Genomic DNA, 20,440 nt, shown 5'->3' on the forward strand with positions numbered 1-20,440 from the left:
TAACTGCATCTGTCATTTTAACCTTTGCAGCAAGCTCTCTTTGTCCAGGGTTATAAAACCTGAATCTATACCTCTTGGCAAAGTAAAATGTCATAAGTGGGTGGCCACCAATAGTATTTTTTAAACTGCCTGAAAGATATACTGTACGGCTGTATAGTTAAATTCAATTAGATTAGGATATTTAGACCCAAACACAGGTTATGTTACATATCTGTTTTTCAGATTTTATTTATTTTTTTTTTTTTTAGAACACACCTAACATTTATGAAAATAATAAAAGTAGTCATTTAAAAAAAAAAATGCCAGATTTACATTAATACACTAATTTATAACGGACTATAGCACAAACCATTGCACACTGGATATGATTTGTCATTTGTTCTTCGTAATGTTGTTTGTTAACACCAGATGCATTAACAAAGATGGCTGAAGTTTTGTCTTAGTAACTTTTTCCTTTTTGTCTCAGTGTCGAGTTTTAGATCCTCTGCCATTAAAGCAATCTCCACATCAATGGGGCATGCTTCTTCTCAGACGACAAGAAACGTCTTGAGGAATCCTGTCCCATTCTTCTCTTAAACACTGATGTCACATGGAGGGTTAACCGCTGACAAATACAAAGCCATAGAACGTACCAAAGATGTTCTATAGGATTAAGACCCAGACTTCTTGCCAGCCAGTTCATAACCTCTTTAGTTTCTCAAGTTAATTATGACAGTCCTGGCACTATGACAACAGGCCTTAACTTGCATCAGAACAACCCGAGGGCCAATTGAACCAGCAACCATCCATAAGTGAATCCCCTCCAAAATGGTCATATTCAACAATGTTGCACTGAGCATTTGATTCATCAGTAAACAAAACAGATGCCTGACTGAGCTGCCATTTCTGATGATCAAGGCAGTACTAAAGTCTCTTTGGTGTCGTGGGGCAATTGTGGAGCCGTAGCTGGTCTTATTGACTTTAAATCAAACTCAGTCTGGTCGCGTATGGGTCCTGAAGTGGATAATGAGCATATGCATAGTGGACTCCGATTCCTCAGTGGCCTATTGGGTAGATATGGGCCATTGCTTGGTGTGGTTGACCTCCCACAACTTTGTTCAGGACACTCTGTGTACAAACCAATGGTTTGATAAATGTGTCCACAATCTGGAAAGAACAGAAGTGGTCATACCGAATTGAATCTTTGTGCATCCCCAGTTTCTAGCATTTAAACAGCTCTGGCAGGCTGGACTTCAGTCAATAATCACACAATATGTGCCTGAAAACACACACGCATCTAACATTTAATTAAAAATCTAAAATAATGTCCACAAAAAAAGAAATGAGCCCTGTTTATGTATAGCGACTGTCCAAATGAGAATCAGCCTGTTCAGAGTACACTTATTTCCCTTTCACAACTGGATGTCTGCATAATGATGTTTGGCCCTAGGGGTCTGATGATGTTAACAGCCTCAGATGGAAGGAGCCACAGGGTAATATGTATTTGTCAATTTTAATTACACCAAAAAAAAAGTGTTAAAATCCATTACTGGGAACAGCACTAGAACTAAAATATGCGTCTAAAATATTGTTTCTCAAATGAAATGTTGTTGGTGGCCCCACAGTGCTAATTTTCCTAAAAATACTAAGTATATCATATGAAAACTAATTAAAACCTAGACATATAAGAATATAAGAACATAAAAAGTTTACAAACGAGAGGAGGCCATTCGGCCTATCTTGCTAGTTTGGTTGTTAAGAGCTTATTGATCCCAGAATCTCATCAAGCAGCTTCTTGAAGGATCCCAGGGTGTCAGCTTCAACAACATTACTGGGGCGTATGGACATATGCTCTTCATTTTTACTTTGTTTACTTTTTTAATAAAGTCAAAGTGTTTCTCATTTAAAAATACATCAGCCCCTCTCAACTGTGTACTGGATCTCAATTCCCAGTACCTTCTAATAAACTGGAGACAAAAATCAGTAGTTCTGCTAGATTTATTTATGTAATTAAATTATTATTATTTATTTTATTTTTTTGTAATTATTGCTCCGACAACAGGTTACACTTAATAGGTTAATCAATCATATACATTTATGTAAATCACCAAAAATACAATACCGGAGCTAACATATTGAAGTTATATCCAAAAACTACTTCCACTTTCCTGTTACAATCATATGCTGCACAATTCTCCGCTAAATCTAACAATGGTATAAAGATTTGCAATGCTGTTAATATCATAAAATGACTGTATGTAAAACTGTAATATTCCAGAATAGGTTGTGAAGGCCTTACTTTGTCTATCACACAGTAGTTAGTTATACATTGTTTTCTGTGTGCATTTCAGGCAGAAAAATTAGACATCATTTTTTTTCTTTATGCCTGCCATTGTAGTTTCTTCGCAATAAACAGTGACAAAAGCCACATTTCCATAAATAGCATCATTGGGTAGGTTTAGATGTGTGTTTTTTTCACGAGAAGAAAAACTTGGTGAAAAAAACAAGAAAAACGTAAAAGAAAATGTAAAATGTTGCATAACGCTAATCATGTTTAAAACTGTTACTAAAAATGTTTGATAAACTGCATCGTGGGCTTGTGAATTCAGGTGGCTATAGTATTTCAGAATACACTTGCAAATAGCTTTCCAAACAACTGTCAAAAAGACTATTGTAAAGTACTATGTTTAAATGTGTATAACTACACTCCCATGCAATTCCACCTAGTTATGTCTGAGCAAAATGTCCGTTGAAGTGATGACCGGCACATTCCACGGTCTAAAACGGTATTTGCTCCAGCTACTTTTATATAAAAATATTAGGACTATTGTACAAAAAAAAAAAAAAAAAAACCCTATTCCTTTTGTTATGAGATATTGGGTGGGTAATATATTAGAGGCTGTATTCCTTTAAAAAGAAAAGTATGCTGGGATCCTTTGTCAGCTGACAGCAGAAGACGAACGGGAGAGGAAGATCTGAGGAGGAGGAGCAGCAGCATACATAGAGTTTGGAGAGACACCGCACCACAACTTTTAAAATAAATATGGGCGACTCCAATAGTTGGTACCAATAAGCAATGTAACTTTTGTTCAAGTTTATCTTTAAATATGAAAAGCTATGTTATTAAGGTTAATATACACACGCAAAAAAAAACGTAAGTGCATCATTTTTACTTTAAGTATATTTAAAAATCTTGACAAACACTGCACATCATGAAAAAAAAAATATATATATTAGTATTTGTGACATGTACCCAGGGTTGCAAGATCTGTATGACGTCTGTAGCCAAAAGCTCAATCAAAAACAGCCCAAAAGTAGCCAAAAATGTGTCACTTAAATTTACACAAAAGTATAACCCAATAAATTCTGACAATCAAATCTGTACAACAAACAAACCTACAATGGCATAGCCTGTAGAAACAATTCAATAATTGATCATTTAATGTTTATATGGGTTGATTAGTTCTCTAAATAATAATATTTAATTGACGTGTTACAAAGATCAAGGTACTCCTAGCCGGAACTACGATCGTCTGAAGTGAAGCCTCTCATCATGTGACAGAGTTAACAGCTTAGTTAACAGTTTGAAAAACAATTTGGGCAAAAGCAGTAAAACACATTATTAACCAACTCACTCAGATTCACTCGTGTACCAGTTCTCTGCACATGGAAATCACAGTTTCACAACATTTCACTAGTAATCTTCAATAACAGCACAAGTACTTTACGCATAGCTAATTCACATATCAACCGCAACTTTTCCCATTCATTTGCATGACGTCGGGTGAAAAGCCCGGTTTAGCGAATGGAAACCCAAAAAAGCATTTTACACAAGACATTTCTCTCGAGCAAAAGTCTCAAATCTAAAAAAAAAAAAAAAAAAAAAAAACACATGCATGGCCAGCACAACCCGGACAGCACTGCACTGCTGTTCACTAATAAATTGTATTTAACCACTTAGTACTTACTCTGGACTTGTGATCATGTTTGCACAGGACTAAAATGTTACCGATGTCGGTATAAATTCCGAAACCAACTGTTTAGTTTATGTGGTGATTTTTATTCCTGTGCGATAGGGTTTTTTTAACAAAGGCTCAAGTTATGGTATGCCTGCTAGTACCAGCACCTTTCAACAAACTGCCCTTGACATCTGAACACCCAGACTAAGTGTGAAGACATGGTTATCCTTACTGATGGCTGTCACAATCAATGAGGTAAGTCTTGTCACAACTTTTGATTTATGTTACTATATTAAAACTGTTAACCCTTTGCAATAATAAATCAGTTACTGGGATGCTTATTCCATTCCAAAAATAGATTATAATATTGTCTTACACAACAAGCATGGGTCTATCTAGCGTGGGATATATTTCTGGTATAAACAGAATTTTAAATGACAGCTTGTGGTATACAGTTTTTATGCGCCTTAGAAGGATGTCCTTACATGGGACATCCTCCTGCAGCAAATAAAAACAGTATACCACAAACGATCATTCAGTATTCTCTATAGAAACAAATTCCTAAAGATGGGAGGGCTTTTCCTCCTAATGCATTAGTCATAATCCTGTTGCTGAATAACCCAGCTCCCCCCCAAAAAAAACATGACACGAGACATGTGAATGTCCAGTGAAAAGCTGAGAAAAGAGGTTGATTTGGTAGAGAATATTTAGCAAACCTATAAATAATTACAAATGTAAACTATGGTCCCTCCTATCGCGGTGCAAAAAAGTTACACTACATCCACCTCCTAGTTTTAGTTTGAAACATTACTATATTGTTTTTCTTTTAAACAAGTTCACCCCTCCCTGAAGAAGTCCATCTTGCCCAAAATACTAAATATGATGAAGTGTGAGACTGAAAAAAAAAAAAAGAAAAAACAGAAAAGTTCTACTAAATATTACAAGAAAAGCTGCTAACCACACATTTAAATATGCATAGCCTATACAGCCTCACAGAGCAGTTTCATCTACATAAAAAACAAATGCCACCAACTCATGTATTAGCCATTAAATAAATATATTGTTGTGTTAGTATGTGCAGACTTATTCCTACATCATGTCAGATTGCCATTTTATTCCATAGTCTATAGTAGTATAGAGATCAGTACACATACCTCCGGTAGAATTTCATCTTTAGTTTTTAAAGGCTGTGTTTTCCTCCCTTTTCCAGGCCCCATAAAGTCATCATCATCTGCTTCAGAAAGCACAAGACAGGGTGATGTGGAGGAGGAAGAAGAATCAGAATCACTAAAACAAAAAGAAACAGATCAGACAATTCCAGTAATATCAACCAGGAGTTTAATGTAGCATGTAGTAGCTCTACATTTACTTCCAAGGATTTTGCACAACAGACATCTGATGTGGCGTGTGTGTGTGACTAAACAAAAAACAAGTTATTACACTACAACTTCCATAAGGGGCTCTCCTTTTGTCCACATTAGAATTAACAATAATTAACAAGCAAAGCAACAGAAGACAAACTAAAATTTACCCTAAGAGAAAGAAGGGATAAAAAAGTGCAGTCAGTAAAACAAAAATGAGATGCCAACAGAATCTCCCACCTCTGTAGAACCAAGTCTGTCAGCACATCCCAATTCTCTTAACTGAAGAAGATTGAGTTTTAAAACATCAACAGTACATTGTCACAAAATACTGTTCCTATCTGCCATGTATTACCCCCCCACCCCCACCCCCACCCCCAACCCAAAAGTTTAAATATGCATAAAAGGGCAGCAGTGTGGAGTAGTGGTTAGGGCTCTGGACTCTTGACCTGAGGGTTGTGGATTCAATCCCCAGTGGGGGACACTGCTGCTGTACCCTTGAGCAAGGTACTTTACCTACATTTGCTCCAGTAAAAACCCAACTGTATAAATGGATAATTGTATGTAAAATTAATGTGATATCTTGTAACAATTGTAAGTCGCCCTGGATAAGGGCAGCTGCTAAGAAATAAATAATAATAAAAACCTTTCTGATGAAGAGTCTTCAGATGAAGAGTCTTCAGATGGAATGTTTTCATCACTTCCTTCAATAGCACCCCCCTCCTGAATTTCACTGTTCACAGTCACATGAACCTGAGGAAAGTTTCCATCTCTCTCAACATGCAAGCCTGCTGCTTCCTGTGTTCCATCAAGAATCTGCAAGGTCATGAAATTAATGGACTGGATTTGGGCAGCCACTGAAACCTCCATCTCTTCCTCGTTGGACTTCTGGTCAATAGCTTGTCTTGTCAAATCACTTAAGTCACAAATATTTGTTTCTGGCTTTTTAAATGTTATATCACCATCATTAAACTTTTCTGTGACTTTTGGCAGCAAATTGCCATTTACTTCTTCAGCACCTGTGAAATCCTCAGTTCCAGGCTGATGTTCACTGCATCCATGGATTTCAGCGTCAACTTCATTATTGATCACGGTAGTAAGTTGCAGCTTTTCCATTTTACCAGAGTCTGATGTCTTAACAGAAAACGTTTCAGTAGCTAAGGCCTTGCAATTATGTTGTTCTATCACAGCAGTGTTTTCCAAAATAATGTCAACTGTCAAAGACTCCTTGGTTGTTTCTGGTTGTTGTTCCATACTGTATCACAAATATCTGAAATAAATAAATAAATACATACATAAATAAACAAATAAATAAACAAATAAATAAATAAATAAATAAAACATAGTGTCAGACTGACGCATAATCAAGTACGCCACGTTACATAATCTTTTAATTGCTTCACACAAATTAGCACTATTGTTTGTTGTGTACATGTAGTTAGTAGTAACTGCTTTGTATTGCTTTGTGAGAAAAAATAAACAAATGCTTTTAAACTCAGCAACACACTCTCCTACTTAAGCACATGTCAAATCAGAAGTCACATTACAATAATACACACGTAATTCTAAAACCATCCATGATACAGAACATGTTACGCTTTATTCACTGATACACACGTAATCCTATATGAAAAATAGAAACAAAAACATGTACATTTACTATACGCCAGAATCGAAATTAGTTACACATCAAAGAACATACCGATAAGTCTTATGTTAATGCAAGAAAAAAAAATTAAAAATCCCCTATTACTCTACATTCGATAGAGTTCTAAAAAACGTTGTTCCCATGTGCTTACCATACCAGTCTTCCACCACAACACGATGCTTGCCTGCTTCCACTCAGTCTCTTCCGGGTTTGCTGTTACTACGCACCACGTAAAAACATCAACGTCATTTTTATGCGCTTCGGGGAAGCCAAGGCAGTTCGATCTGTGGTTCATCAGCTGAACCAATGAATTAGAGTAGAGCCCCACGAATCTAACACCGTGAGTGCGTTCACGGAGATCACTCTGCTTGATTCTGTGCAGAATCTGACCAGTTTTACCAATGATCTCCGTGAACGCACCCTGTGTGTTAGAGCCATGGGGCTGTACTCTAATTCATTGGTTCAGCTGATAAACTGGAAACAATCGACATTATTCTCGTATAATTAACCACTTCTCTGCTAAAGCCTTTGTAACACTCTGTGCTACAAGACTTTTGTGGTTTTGGGAGTCAGCTGTTTTACACCAAAATTACCATGTTCCCTTTCAGGTACCCCAGGCAAACTATATATATATATATATATATATATATATATATATATATATATATATATATATATATATATATATATACAATAAATACATTATTACCAGATTATTTTAAACAAAATTATACTTTTAAATAGAATATATTATACCTACATCACATTTAGTCCCTAAAATCCTAATGTTTTATGTAACATTTTAGAAACTTTTAAACTGCTGGATTTGCTATGTCTATGTGTGCATCTTTTCATTGGTTTTGAGGGTTTTACAAGCTCTAGACTGTCACCAGGCCACTTTCACTTAAACACTTTGAATTATGCAGCACATGGTGTATATCATTCACCCCAATTTCATGTGCCCAGTACACCACCAAAGAATGAGATACTCTGGCATAAGTGTAAGATTTCAAGGGTTCTGTCTGAAGGTGAGAATAACAACATGTCACACAGCGATGCAAAGTTAACAGTCTTTATTATTTACTTCTAATATAACAAAATATTATATTAGGCCATACATAAAATATATTACCCCTTCCTGTATGGGACAGTCAGGCAGCTTGATCTGCTTCTGTCTCTTGGTGGAATCTGGACTGCCTGTAAGTCTGGAGCCTGAACTGCTTTCTGTTACCATACTCAAGAGCCTTACTGTATATCCTCTGTTCCTTCTCGCCTAGCCTGAGAAAAGGAAACCAACAGGCTAAAACTAGCTGGTGTGAAAATGCAATCTCACATTTTTGGAATCTGCACAAAATAAGGATTTTAGAAATGGGTAACATAGCATCTCTCTTCAGTGGTTTATTACCCATAATACTTCTTGGGCTCAGGTTGGGGGGGTAGGTTATCGATTTCATTTTATTTGTATCAGGGGTGTTTTATCATTTTGTATTGGTTAAAACCAAAAATCAGAAGCCATAAATATATAGTTTATATAATATTGTGACAGGGTGCCCGCCCCTGTTTGTATTTTGTTTTTTGTGTTTTATGTTGTCTGTTATATGTATTGTTGTAGTGGTGCATGGAGTGTGGGTTATGTAGCACAGGTGTACATTTGTATTTAGGCACAGGGATTGCACAACCACTTCACGTGCAGATTAAAATGGGTATTTTTATGGGTGCACGGGGTGCATAATTAGTTCATGTGCTGGGATTCAAGTGAATGATTAATTAGTAATTGAATCTTGGCACAGCTGTATATATAGATGCAAAACTCATTCACTCTAGGTTTGGGTGTTAAGCAAGGAGGTATGGCAGAGAGAAAGAGGAGAACAAAATAATAATAATAATAATAATAATAATAATAATAATAATAATAATAATAATAATAATAATAATAATAATAATTATTATGCATGCTAGGTCTACACCAGCCCACTACTTGGTATAGGTCAGTGTTTGTTTGTCTGTTCCTTTGGATATTGTGCCGTTTATTTTGAGTGTTTTGTTTTGTACATCTGCTTTATTTATTATTTTCAATAAACCGGAGCAACAGCGCATTTACTCACAGTACTGTTGTCATTACTTCTTGGCCTGAAGTCACCACCAGCCATCCTTTTTCACAAACATAAATCTATTTTTCTAAATGAATCAGAAGAAAAATCTACTTAAATTAATAATTACAATCAAATTGTTCTTGGGGATATGGGGAAAGAAAAAATTGTGAGCATGGATACCCAGCTCGATCTGCTTGTGACAACGAGCTGGCACCACTACTCCACTTTTTAGCGGCGGCGCAGGGCCCAGCGAAGGATGCAGTGTCGGCCCTTTCTCCAGCGGAGAAGGCACTGGGGGCCCACTGGGAGGGCTTGTGTTTCGGGGAGGCTGTGCTGTGCTGTGCGTGGACGGATCCTGCGACGGGACAGAAGCTCCTGCAGCTGTGAACCATGCACGGGGGACCAGCTACAGGGCACTTTGGAATTGCCAAGACCTCCAAGAACAATATAGTTTTCTGCCACATTTTGATGTGTAATTTTTTTTTTTTAAGAATCCATAATATAAAAAGACAATATGACGTGATTTTGTTATTGTAGTAAAACTTTTATTCTCAGTTCAGTCGTTCCTCGCCGTTCCGGGTTTTAGTATTAGGGAAAAGATGGAAAGATATATTTTACATGAATGCAGTATAGGGGAGAGCTGGCGTCTTTTATTATTGGATTTAGATGTGTAAATTGCATTGCCCCAAACCTTTAACTATTTTTCCTAAGATATATTAGTCCATATTCTATTATTTATTTTATTATTATTAATTTCTTAGCAGACGCCCTTATCCAGGGCGACTTACAATTGTTACAAGATATCACATAACCCATTTATACAGTTGGGTTTTTACTGGAGCAATCTAGGTAAAGTACCTTGCTCAAGGGTACAGCAGCAGCGTCCCCCACCGGGGATTGAACCCACAACTCTCTGGTCAAGAGTCCAGAGCCCTAACCACTACTCCACACTGCTGCCCACTTATACAGTTGGCATTATGCAAGGCGTTCTTCATATCTAAATGACAGCCTTAATGAACCACTATATACAGTTGTGGGTGACGTCATTTCAATGGTCAATCAAAGTAAGTAAATCGCAGTAACCCAAACCTTTGACTATTCTAATATATTTTAGTTATCACTATGTGGAAAATATGAAATTATCTAGGAACAATACGTTCTTCATATAGAAATGACAGCTCTAATGAACCAGTGCATATAGCTGTGAATGACGTCATTTCAATAGTTAATAAAAAATATGAAAACGCATTGCCCCAAAACTTCAACAATGTATTCTAATAGATATTGGTCCACTCTGTCTAGGAAATGTGAAATTATTGTGGGGCAACATGTTTTTTTTTTTATATAGAGATGACACCGTTAAAGAGCCATGTCTGTGACTCAGTGAGATGCTGCAGTGCTAGTTCGGCTGAGCAGCTAGCTGTTCAGTCGGAACACTTTGAACTCTGCAGCACTAGGGAAAAGCCGGCATGGCAATACATTTGACATGAATGCAATACTGGGGTGTAGCCAGTGTCTTTTTATATTGGATACAGGTGTGTAAAACACATTGCACCTAACCGATAACACATTTTCTGAAGAGATATAAGTCTGCCGTATACGATATACTTGTCAATAAGCTGGAGCAAAACGATTTTCATATAGAAAAGCCAGCCTTAATGGAGCGCTATAGGGCTGCGTTTGCGTTTTTTATTGTTGGATTTAGTTGTGTAAAACACATTGTCCCAGATCTTTGACTATTCTTTCTAATATACAGTAGCTATGGGTAAGGTCATTTCAATGGTCAATAAAAGTATGCAAATCGCTCTGCCACAAACTTTTATCATTTTTTTTTCTGAGATATTAGTTCATACTATATTATACAATTGTCATTATTTTGGTGCAAGGCGCTTTTCATATGTAAACGATAGCCTTAATGAACCACTTTATACAGTTGTGGGTGACGTCATTTCAATGGTCAATAAATGTATATAAATCTCATTGCCGCAAACCTTTAACTGTTTTTCCTAAGAGAAATAAGTCTATTATATATGAAACATGAAGCATTGGCTTGGTGCAAGGTGTTCTTTACATAGAAAGGCCAGCCATAATTAACAAAAATATACAAGTGTGTGTGAGGACATTTTCATGTTGGATATATGTGCAAACACTATATAAAAAATGTGATATTGCCTAAATGGAAATCATGTAGATGAATTATTTATGCATGTAAAACATGCAAACTGCAAACTTTTTCAGAGATATATGATTCTATAATTTATGTTGGAAAATGAATGTATACTAGAGTTTATTCAAACACTATGGTAGTGAATTTGAAGCTTCAGACTGCAGTGCTGTCAGCAATAGTTCTAAGTTCTGAGTTCCGCCTGTTCCGGCTTTTCCCTAGTGCCATATAAAACATTGTATAAAGGGCAAAGTTTGCCCACTAACTCAGTGTACCCTATTTGGAAGCAACCACAGCAGCAAAGACACTGTTTCTCAGAGCAATAAAACTATTGCAAAATTATTTTATTCAGTAAAATAAAATGTCTTTGCTATTTTATTTTAATGTATTTATTTATTTATTGTAATAATAATAATAATAATAATAATAATAATAATAATAATAATAATAATAATAATAATAATAATAAGTTTAATTTTATATAGCACCCTTCACATCAAGGTGTCTCAGGGTGCTGCACAATATGAAACAGCTACTATGCTCAACGCTCTTAAACAGGAGGTTTTTATATTGCTTCCTCTATGAAACAACTATACTGCCAGGCAGGATATCACCAGAGCTGATCTTGGACAACAGAAAGACTAAATCAATCAGTGCCACACTCGTATTGATGTTTTGCAGGATAAGATGGTGGTCCTTGAGGACAGAAATCATTGTTGTAACGTCAGACTGGTGGGGCTTCCTGAAGGGGCTGAAGGCGATGACCTTATCCATTTTCTTCAGCAGAAAATTCTGCAGTGGTAGAAGTCCTGAAGTCCTCTGATGACCACCCTTTTCTGGAGTTACATAGAGTGCATCATGTATATGCAGGAGGCTGGGGGGGGGGGGGGGGGGGGGGGGGGTAGGGAGGTTGGGGTGGAAGTAGGGAAGGGGAGGCTGTGATTTGGGGATTTAGAGGTAGACAGGGAGCAGAACCAGCAAATGAGAGGGAGTACATATGTTAACTGTGGTCTGAGGTTTCTGATATGCAGAAATGTGCTCCCTCTAGCTTTTTTCTTTATCATTCTAAATTTTTGTAACCATGCTCCCATCTCAGTTTATTTTGCTGCGTTTTTGTCATTACTGTGCTGCTCTCCTATAGAATATTGCTACATGATGAATGCAGAGTCGGGGATCTTTTTCCATGTCATATTTTCTTGCTCTCTGAGTGCTACGTCTTTTACTCATTCATTCTCCATGATCTTTTTCTCTATTTCTGACCATGGGTAGTGTTGTCATTAATTCATGAAATCTGCCAGGGGCCAAGCATCCTGTGAAGAGAGCACAGTGCTTAAATTATCTTTTAAGAAAAAAAGGTTGATATTGCATGTTTGCAGGAAGCTCATTTGGTTTCAAGTGATGTTGCTCATTTTTAAAATAAAAATTACAGGGTAATTGCATAAGTATACTGTAATATTTTACGGTTTGTAAAGTCCACAGAGATCCAAAATATATTAATCTCGGACCATGCCCCTGTGTCATACACTTTCAATTTTTCATTCTTTTGGAAAGATCTACAACTCGGCTACACTTAGCCACCGCTAACACGATGGCAGCATGGGATACTGCTGCTGATAAAGAGGCACAGTTATTTGAGTAAAATCAAGTGCATATTATGGCATTTCCCCCTAGGATAACTTTCATTCAATTAATTAAGGTATATTCTTTCTTTGATATTTTAGTTTTAATAGTTTATTGTATCTTGTTGTAATATTCTTGTTTTTGTCTTGATATTATGTTGTATTTCTGTATTGTTGTGACATTTTTTTGATCTGTATTGTCTCCTCCATTTTCCTGGGGAAAAGAAAGGAAAATTAATAAAAATAATTGTTCACCAAAAAAACAAAAAAACAAAAAAAAAACAATAATTACAAAAACACTACAAGTTTTAAGAACCGGATCACTGTAAAAAGGCTGCCGAAAACAAATGTATGTCAGCAACAGAATCTTGAAGGCAACACGTGAATGATCAGGAAGTCAGTGCAGATGCATAAGGACCGGGGTGATATCTTCTGTCCGCCTAGTGCCTGTCAAGACCCTTGCTGCTGCATTTTGCACCATGTGAAGACTATTCAGAGAACGAATAGGAAGACCAGCAAAAACAGCATTGCAGTAATCCAAATCGAGATGTTACAAAGGCATGCACGAGGATCTCTGCATCCCTGGGAGACAGAAAACAACAAACTCTGGAAACTTTCTTTAGGTGATAAAACCCTGCATTTACCATAATAGAAATATGGTTTTCAAATGATAGCCTAGGATCTTGCTGGACACCTAAACTGTCCATTTGTATGTTATGCAGACATGTTTTTATTATTTATCATTTGTTATTTGTTTATTTAGCAGACGCCTTTATCCAAGGCGACTTACAGAGACTCGGGTGTGTGAACTATGCATCAGCTGCAGAGTCACTTACAATTACAGTACGTCTCACCCGAAAGACGGAGCACAAGGAGGTTAAGTGACTTGCTCAGGGTCACACAATGAGTCAGTGGCTGAGGTGGGATTTGAACCGGGGACCTTCTGGTTACAAGCCCTTTTCTTTAACCACTTTTTTCCATATGTTTGGTACACTCCTTATCTTATTGTGATGAAACTAGTTATTAATATTATTTACCATACATTATTGGAAGTATTAGATTCTAGGGATATAAGGGGGTGTCATAAATGTGTCTATGTCACACTTACATTTTTACATGTATCTTGAAAAAAAAAGAAATTACTCTACATACTGCAAATCAGTCATTTGAATATACTTTATGATACTAGCACTTAATTTTCTTGCCTAATGACATTTAGGTCTTAAATACAGCATATTATAATTTTTTTTAAACTATTTATTGTCATTTCTATTGGTATACGTCATTGTCATACTGAAAGCTCTAATTTACTGCCGTGGCAAGGGATGTTACTGACCTACTTGTTTATTTATTTTTTACTATTACCCTATTTTGTTTGTCTATGTTCCTTGAACAGGTGGAGACAGTGCGTGAGGCTGTGACCTTGTGGTTCCCAAGCGAGTGTCAGAAACTAATAGGATTGAGGATGAGGATTTTTTTCAAGCTCATAACCTATTAATTTATCTAACATTCAGGGATTAGCAGTACAGTATCTGTATCTGTAACACTAAAAACAGGAGATAAAGTGATTTGAAAAGAAAATAGATTAATAGAGTGCTTTTCTCTTTAATTCAGGTTGAAGCCTCACTATGTTTTGGTCTTAATGGACCCAAGTGTGTGGGCTACAGCATCATTTTTGGAAGGTAGTACACAAGGTTTGAAAAGCTTACTTTAATACATGGTTAGGCTACACTTAAATAGGTTTCCAGCTGTGTAAAAGGGGAAACAGCGGATGGGTTTCGGGAAGGTTGGCAATTGGTATGAATGACTTGGATGATTTGGATGGTACCCTGACTTGGTTTGGATTGTGTTTCATTGGGTTGCCTTTGGTTACATCACTGAGGAGTGAATATAAACATTTGCCTTTGTTGCATGTGTAATATTAACTGCCCTTATGATTGTGATAGTAACTGAGGTAACCCTCTGAACTATTCTAATACATAAACTAATAATGAAACAAGCTATCAACTCAAATGTGTGTGTGTGTGTGTGTGTCTGTGTGTGTGTGTGTGTGTGTGTGTGTGTGTATATACAGTGGCTATAGAAAGTCTACACCCCCTTTCAAAATTTTCACCTTTTGTTGCCTTATAGCCTGGAATTAAAATGTTTTTTGTTTTTTTTCATTTATCCACACATCCTACCCCACAACTTCCAAGTGAAAAAAATATTCTAGAAAATTGTAGAAAATTGTAGAAAATTAATTAAAAATAAAAACTTAAATAGCTTGGTTGGATAAGTGTCCACCCCCCAAATTAGCTCAGGTGTAACCAATCGCCTTCAAAATCACACACCAAGTTAAGTGGCATCCACTGGTGTTAAATTGTAGTGATTAACATGATTTCAGGATAAATTCAGCAGCTCCTGTAGGTTCCCTCTGCTGTGTAGTGCATTTCAAAGCAAAGACTCAACCATGAGCACCAAGTCGCTTTCAAAAGAACTCTGGGACAAAGTTGTTGAAAGGCACAGATCTGGGGATGGGTATAAAAAAATATCAAAGGCCTTGAATATCCCTTGGAGCACGGTCAAGACGATTATTAAGAAGTGGAAGGTGTATGGCACCACCAAGACCCTGCCTAGATCAGGCCGTCCCTCCAAACTGGATGACTGAGCAAGAAGGAGACTGATCAGAGAGGCTACCAAGAGGCCAATGGCACCCTACCACAGTTGTACACAAAACACTTCTCACAGAGCAAAAATAAATATTTAAACAAAACAAATCTCATACACTAATCCCACAAACAAATACAGTGCTGGTCTTCAGGTTTTTATACTGGTGACCAATTAACCTGGAGATGGTCACATTCTGCACAGGGTTTTTATATCTGCATGATCGACAGCAACTCTGTTCATAATTAATCTGCTGCCGACCACGCATTTTCACGCGATATCTGGCCAAGACAAACTACTAGCAATCACCCCTGCCAGACCACATCCAAACCAAACAATAACAAAGTAAACACTCATTTTAAATAAACACAAAATACATTTAAATACAACCCCAATCCCATCACCCATTTAAATAACATAAAACAATCAATTTTAAATCATAATGCATTCTCCTGTTACCAATGACTCACTTATCACCCTTTTTACAGCAGGGCTTTTGTGCCCTGCCACATATCCCCCCCCCCCCCTTGTGGCACACCTGGACCCAACAGCCACTCCCCCCCTTAAAGTCCCCAAAGTTCCGGTCACAGTCCCAACCCAGGAACAGAGGCAACCATGAGTCCATAGGTGGCAGCCATTGTGGGGGGTCCTCCTTTAATGCCAACACTAGCAACGGCCATGATGACTGCGAACAGGTTGGCTTCTCCAGCCAAGGCAGACCTGGCAGCGGAAATGCTGCCAGCGGCAGTGCTGGCTCTTACAGTAAAGGCTCCTTCAGCCTGTTCATCACCGCCTGGGGATGCCTGTTCATCACTGCCCCGGGGTTTTCTGTTCATCACCGCCCGGGGTTGGCTGTTTGTCATTGCCCAAGGTTGCCTGTTCGTCACCACCCAGGGATGCCAAGCCTGCACCACCTGGGGGTGCAAAGCATGCACCATCTGAGGATGCCACACTGTCACCACCCGGGGATGCCACGCTGTCACCACCCGGGGTTGCCTGTCCCACGCTGCCAGGGGATGCCTGTTCATCACCGCCAGAGAATTCCTGTTCGTCATCGCTCTGGGATGCCTGTTCGTCATCATCTGAGAGTCTTTTGCTGCGACCCCCGGGGATTTTTCATTATTTTTTACACATTCTCTTTACATACAATTACCCATTTATACAGTTGGGGTTTTTACTGGAGCAATCTAGGTAAAATACCTTGCTCAAGGGTACAGCAGCAGTGTCCCCCACCTGGGATTGAACCCACGACCCTCCGGTCAAGAGTCCAGAGCCCTAACCACTACTCCACACTGCTGCCCCTCACCTGGGGTTCCTTTGCTGCTGGCCCCCAGGGATTTGTTGTTTTGCCGCCACCCGTGGGCCCATTGGGGCTTCCATTCTTGTGCCAGGACATCGATGAGACTTTTAGGCCTTTAAGAGGGAGCTACGCACCAGATGGTGGGTTTGTGTGATTGGGTACACCCCACCCCTTGTTTATTTGTATTATTATTGTTATTGTTTAATGTATTTATGTTAATTTTAGTCGCATGTTGTTGGCAGGGACGATGGTTACATCCCGTGAGAATGCAAGGTCAGCAGATAATAATTTATTGACAAATTGGCTGTCGAACACACTTATTAGAAGTCCTGTGCAGAATGTGGTACTTGATAAATGAGGTACTTGATAACCAGTTAATCTCTTGACCACAATGAAAACCAGCAGCTTGCTACTTGTAAAATATTTTGTGTTGTGAGATTGTTTTGTTTGACTATTTGTTTTTGTAACAGGGTGAACCACGTCACTTTATTTAGGCACTTTTTATTAAGATTTTAAATTATAGTAATCACGTTTTGATTTAACACCTTTGATTTAATGTTAATTTGTTTTGATTTTATCACCTTGTTTTAAAGCATGTTTATTTTGTACTGCACATTGCTTTTGTAGTTTAAGCACAGGTCCCACTGGCACGTTGATGCTCTCCTGTTCTCACCCCCATAGGTGTCAACTGTATAATTTGAAGAAGCTTAGCACCTAGTATAAAAGTTCCTGATTTCATCCATTTGAGAGATTGGATTTTGTCGTGGATATGAACCCTGGTTTACTGAGGTAATTTCGATGTTGGAAACGTGCATGTTTCTGGATTTACCTGAGTTTCACTGGAGGGTTTTCTTTATCAAGTATACACTAGAGAAGTGTGGGGATGTGTTGCTGTTTGACAGTTTCATTGCTCACGCAGGAGTAGCGCTCTGTTTCTGGTATTGATGAGAAAGTGTTTCCCGTATCATAATATGGGAAATATCAACTGGATGAGCCCACTGAAAAAAAATTCTCAGCAGTTAATATAAATGTATATATTGTGATGAACATGGTGTGCAGTGTACTGTGTAAACAGCAAATAGCGGTGCAGTGAACACCATCATTGTGTCTGAGGATTTGGGGGAGTGCTGAGATGCTAATGAGGGAATCCCAGGATTATGGGTACTTGATTTTTTGTGTATTTTGGAGGGGTTTGGATCTCTGGGTGGGCACTTCTCACCATTGCTGGTCTGTCACCCAGTGGGGGTGGGCACTGTATGTATTTTTTTTTTAATTGCTTGTGTTTTAAAACTGCATGCTGTCAGCAGATCTCCAGCAGTGCGGGAATGTCTGCAGTGGGGTTGTGTATTGAGCAAGCTCCAGGCGATTCCTTGTGTGTTGCACAGTGTAAATAAAGCTCTAGCTACACAGTGAACGTGACCATTTCTTAATGATTACTGCCACTTGTTCCCTCAGGGAAGTTGGAAGTAGGAATTAGCAGAGACGTCTGTTTTCCTGATTGGCCCATAGATTATTTTTTTTATGAATCATGAAACAACAGTCGCACAGAAGTAATGTCCTGCCCATTGTGACACAAATTTACAGCTAACAGGAAATCCTGCTTTACTGTTGAGAATACAAGTCAGGCATTCCATTTGTGTAACAAATCAATCAGTTGTGTCAAAAGTGTATGCTACCTACGGCAGGTGCTTATGAGTGGTAATATGTTACATTACCGTCATTCTGTCAAGCTAAACATTTAACTAAAGCAACTAAAACATTCCAGATTTTTGGCTAAATGACTGTATATAGTATATATCACTTCCCAGGGCCACTATGGTATCTACTTTTTAAAAAAAGTATGTACTGTGCTATATAATCACATTATCTTGTAGTAACTTTATTTTTTCTGACAGCTGTCATTATATTTAACAACAATAAACCAAAATGTTCCATTCCAATGCACTATTAAAGTAAATAGCTGAAAATGCAACGGTAGCAGCAGAATGTCACTTATTCAAGTGAGCATTCCTCTTTCAGCCTGATTAGATAAAACATGCTATGAGCATGCATAGACAGAGAGCCTGAAATGCACTTATTTTTAGCAAGCTATGACAGGGAGTCGCTGGTTCTTGAGTACATGTGTGCCTTTATGGAAGCAGCTGGGATGCGCAACAGGAGATATGTTGCTAAGCAACAAATTGAGCAGTAGGCTTGTCCGGTGCTGAATGAATCGGGAGGTCCTGATTGGCTGGGGGGCATGCCCGGGGAGGCTCTGCACAGCTCAAAAGTCATCTGCGCCACAGTTCGAGGCTACTGTGCGGCCATAGCCATACAGATGGGCGCTGAGCAAAAGCTTGCTCTGTTGACATTGAGGAGGTGAACGTCTGCTACATGGAGAGAACTACTGCACCAAACCCTTCCACTGCAAGACGGTGCTCGTTAAGGCATTGCCCAGCCGAGGCCATTTGATAAGGTTGTTTGAAGAGGCCGGAGTCGCGGCGAGGAGCCAAAAAGTAGGTCAGTTTAGGGAATGTTGATCCCAAACAATATAGAGAGGGTGTGCGTAGTGTAGTAGGTTCCTGGAGCGGGACGTTCATTTTAGTGGGACTAGCGCTCGCTATTTCTGGGAAGAATGTATTTTTAGCTTTGTTTTCTTTTTTTTATTAAATCTGACACTAGGGCTACCATTGCTGGTACCCTAGTGGCAGCACCTATGTTGTAATTAAATCTGGACGCCTGTATGGCATGTCAACACTCAATGCTCTGTGTCTCAGTATTATTCAGTGACGACCCACCTATGTAACATCACCCTGTCACATTTGGTGTGAGAAGTGGGACGTCACTGGTCCTGCTGAGACAGGGCAGGATTTGCACAGAGCAGTTGGCTGCCAGGATTCGCAGTTCGAAGCAGCTTGCGCTCTGGTCACCCTGTCCACGCCGGTTGGTTCCCCTGTCGCTGTTTCTAGACAACGAGGACCCAACCCTAAACAGAAGAGGAACCAGCCGAAGGTATCGAATGGACCAGTGGTGCCATTCTGAGGGGGAGGGTATGTGACAGGGAGGACCCTGTCGGAGTCTCCGTGAGGATGCAGGGACTCCGGGAGCCCAGAACTATGTTGCAATTAAATCTGCATGCCTGTGTGGCATGTCAACACTCAGTGCTCTGTGTCTCAGTATTATTCAGTGACGACCCACATATGCCATCATGAGATATCCATTATTTTACACCTCTCACTCAAAAACAGGAAATCCCATTATACAGTTATCTCATAGCTATACACTGATTCTAAAATTAATATGAAACTACTTATATCTTAAATTTCTGGTCTCATGTTTTTTTTTTTTTTTCTGAAAAGAATGTATGTTCTAATGAGGATTTAGAGCTTTGAGAACCTGCCCTAATGTTAAAAGTCATTAGAGCAGGGTTGTTCAGTAACGTGTGGTATAAAAAGTATTCATGGCAGAATGTTAAAATTTGATGTCACGGAGGATATGGTGCGCTACAGCTTTACATGACCATCACAGCACTAGGTTCATTGGTGTGTGTTCAAAACCCACCTCTGGCAATTCCTTGCATTTGTTTTCAATGGTGACATCTCCTTAATTACGGATATAATGTATCAAATAATTATATCACTAAATGAAGCAGTTCTCCTGCTCTATAATATAGAGAGAAAGCACTATACTGT

At 38.5% G+C, this 20,440-nt stretch overlaps 1 protein-coding gene across 4 annotated transcripts in view; it reads right to left on the reverse strand.

The window, feature by feature from the left end:
- Window positions 1-7,254, reverse strand: part of LOC117409549 (H/ACA ribonucleoprotein complex non-core subunit NAF1-like) — a 49,386-nt gene extending 42,132 nt beyond the window's left edge. The window contains exons 1-3 of one of the 4 annotated variants that reach the window (XM_034015782.3): window positions 7,104-7,254; window positions 5,946-6,569; window positions 5,093-5,225 (exon numbers count right to left, since the gene is read on the reverse strand). In XM_034015782.3, the coding sequence (XP_033871673.3) occupies window positions 5,093-5,225; window positions 5,946-6,553 (741 nt within the window). In that variant the 5' untranslated portion in view covers window positions 6,554-6,569; window positions 7,104-7,254. Of the gene's footprint in view, window positions 1-5,092; window positions 5,226-5,945; window positions 6,570-7,001 lie in introns of all 4 variants that reach the window. The other 3 variants (XM_034015778.3, XM_034015779.3, XM_034015783.3) reach the window with 3 other exon arrangements.
- Between the last annotated feature and the right edge of the window lie 13,186 nt (window positions 7,255-20,440).

This window comes from Acipenser ruthenus, chromosome 2 (assembly GCF_902713425.1).
Source record: "Acipenser ruthenus chromosome 2, fAciRut3.2 maternal haplotype, whole genome shotgun sequence".
Taxonomy (NCBI): Eukaryota; Metazoa; Chordata; class Actinopteri; order Acipenseriformes; family Acipenseridae; genus Acipenser; species Acipenser ruthenus.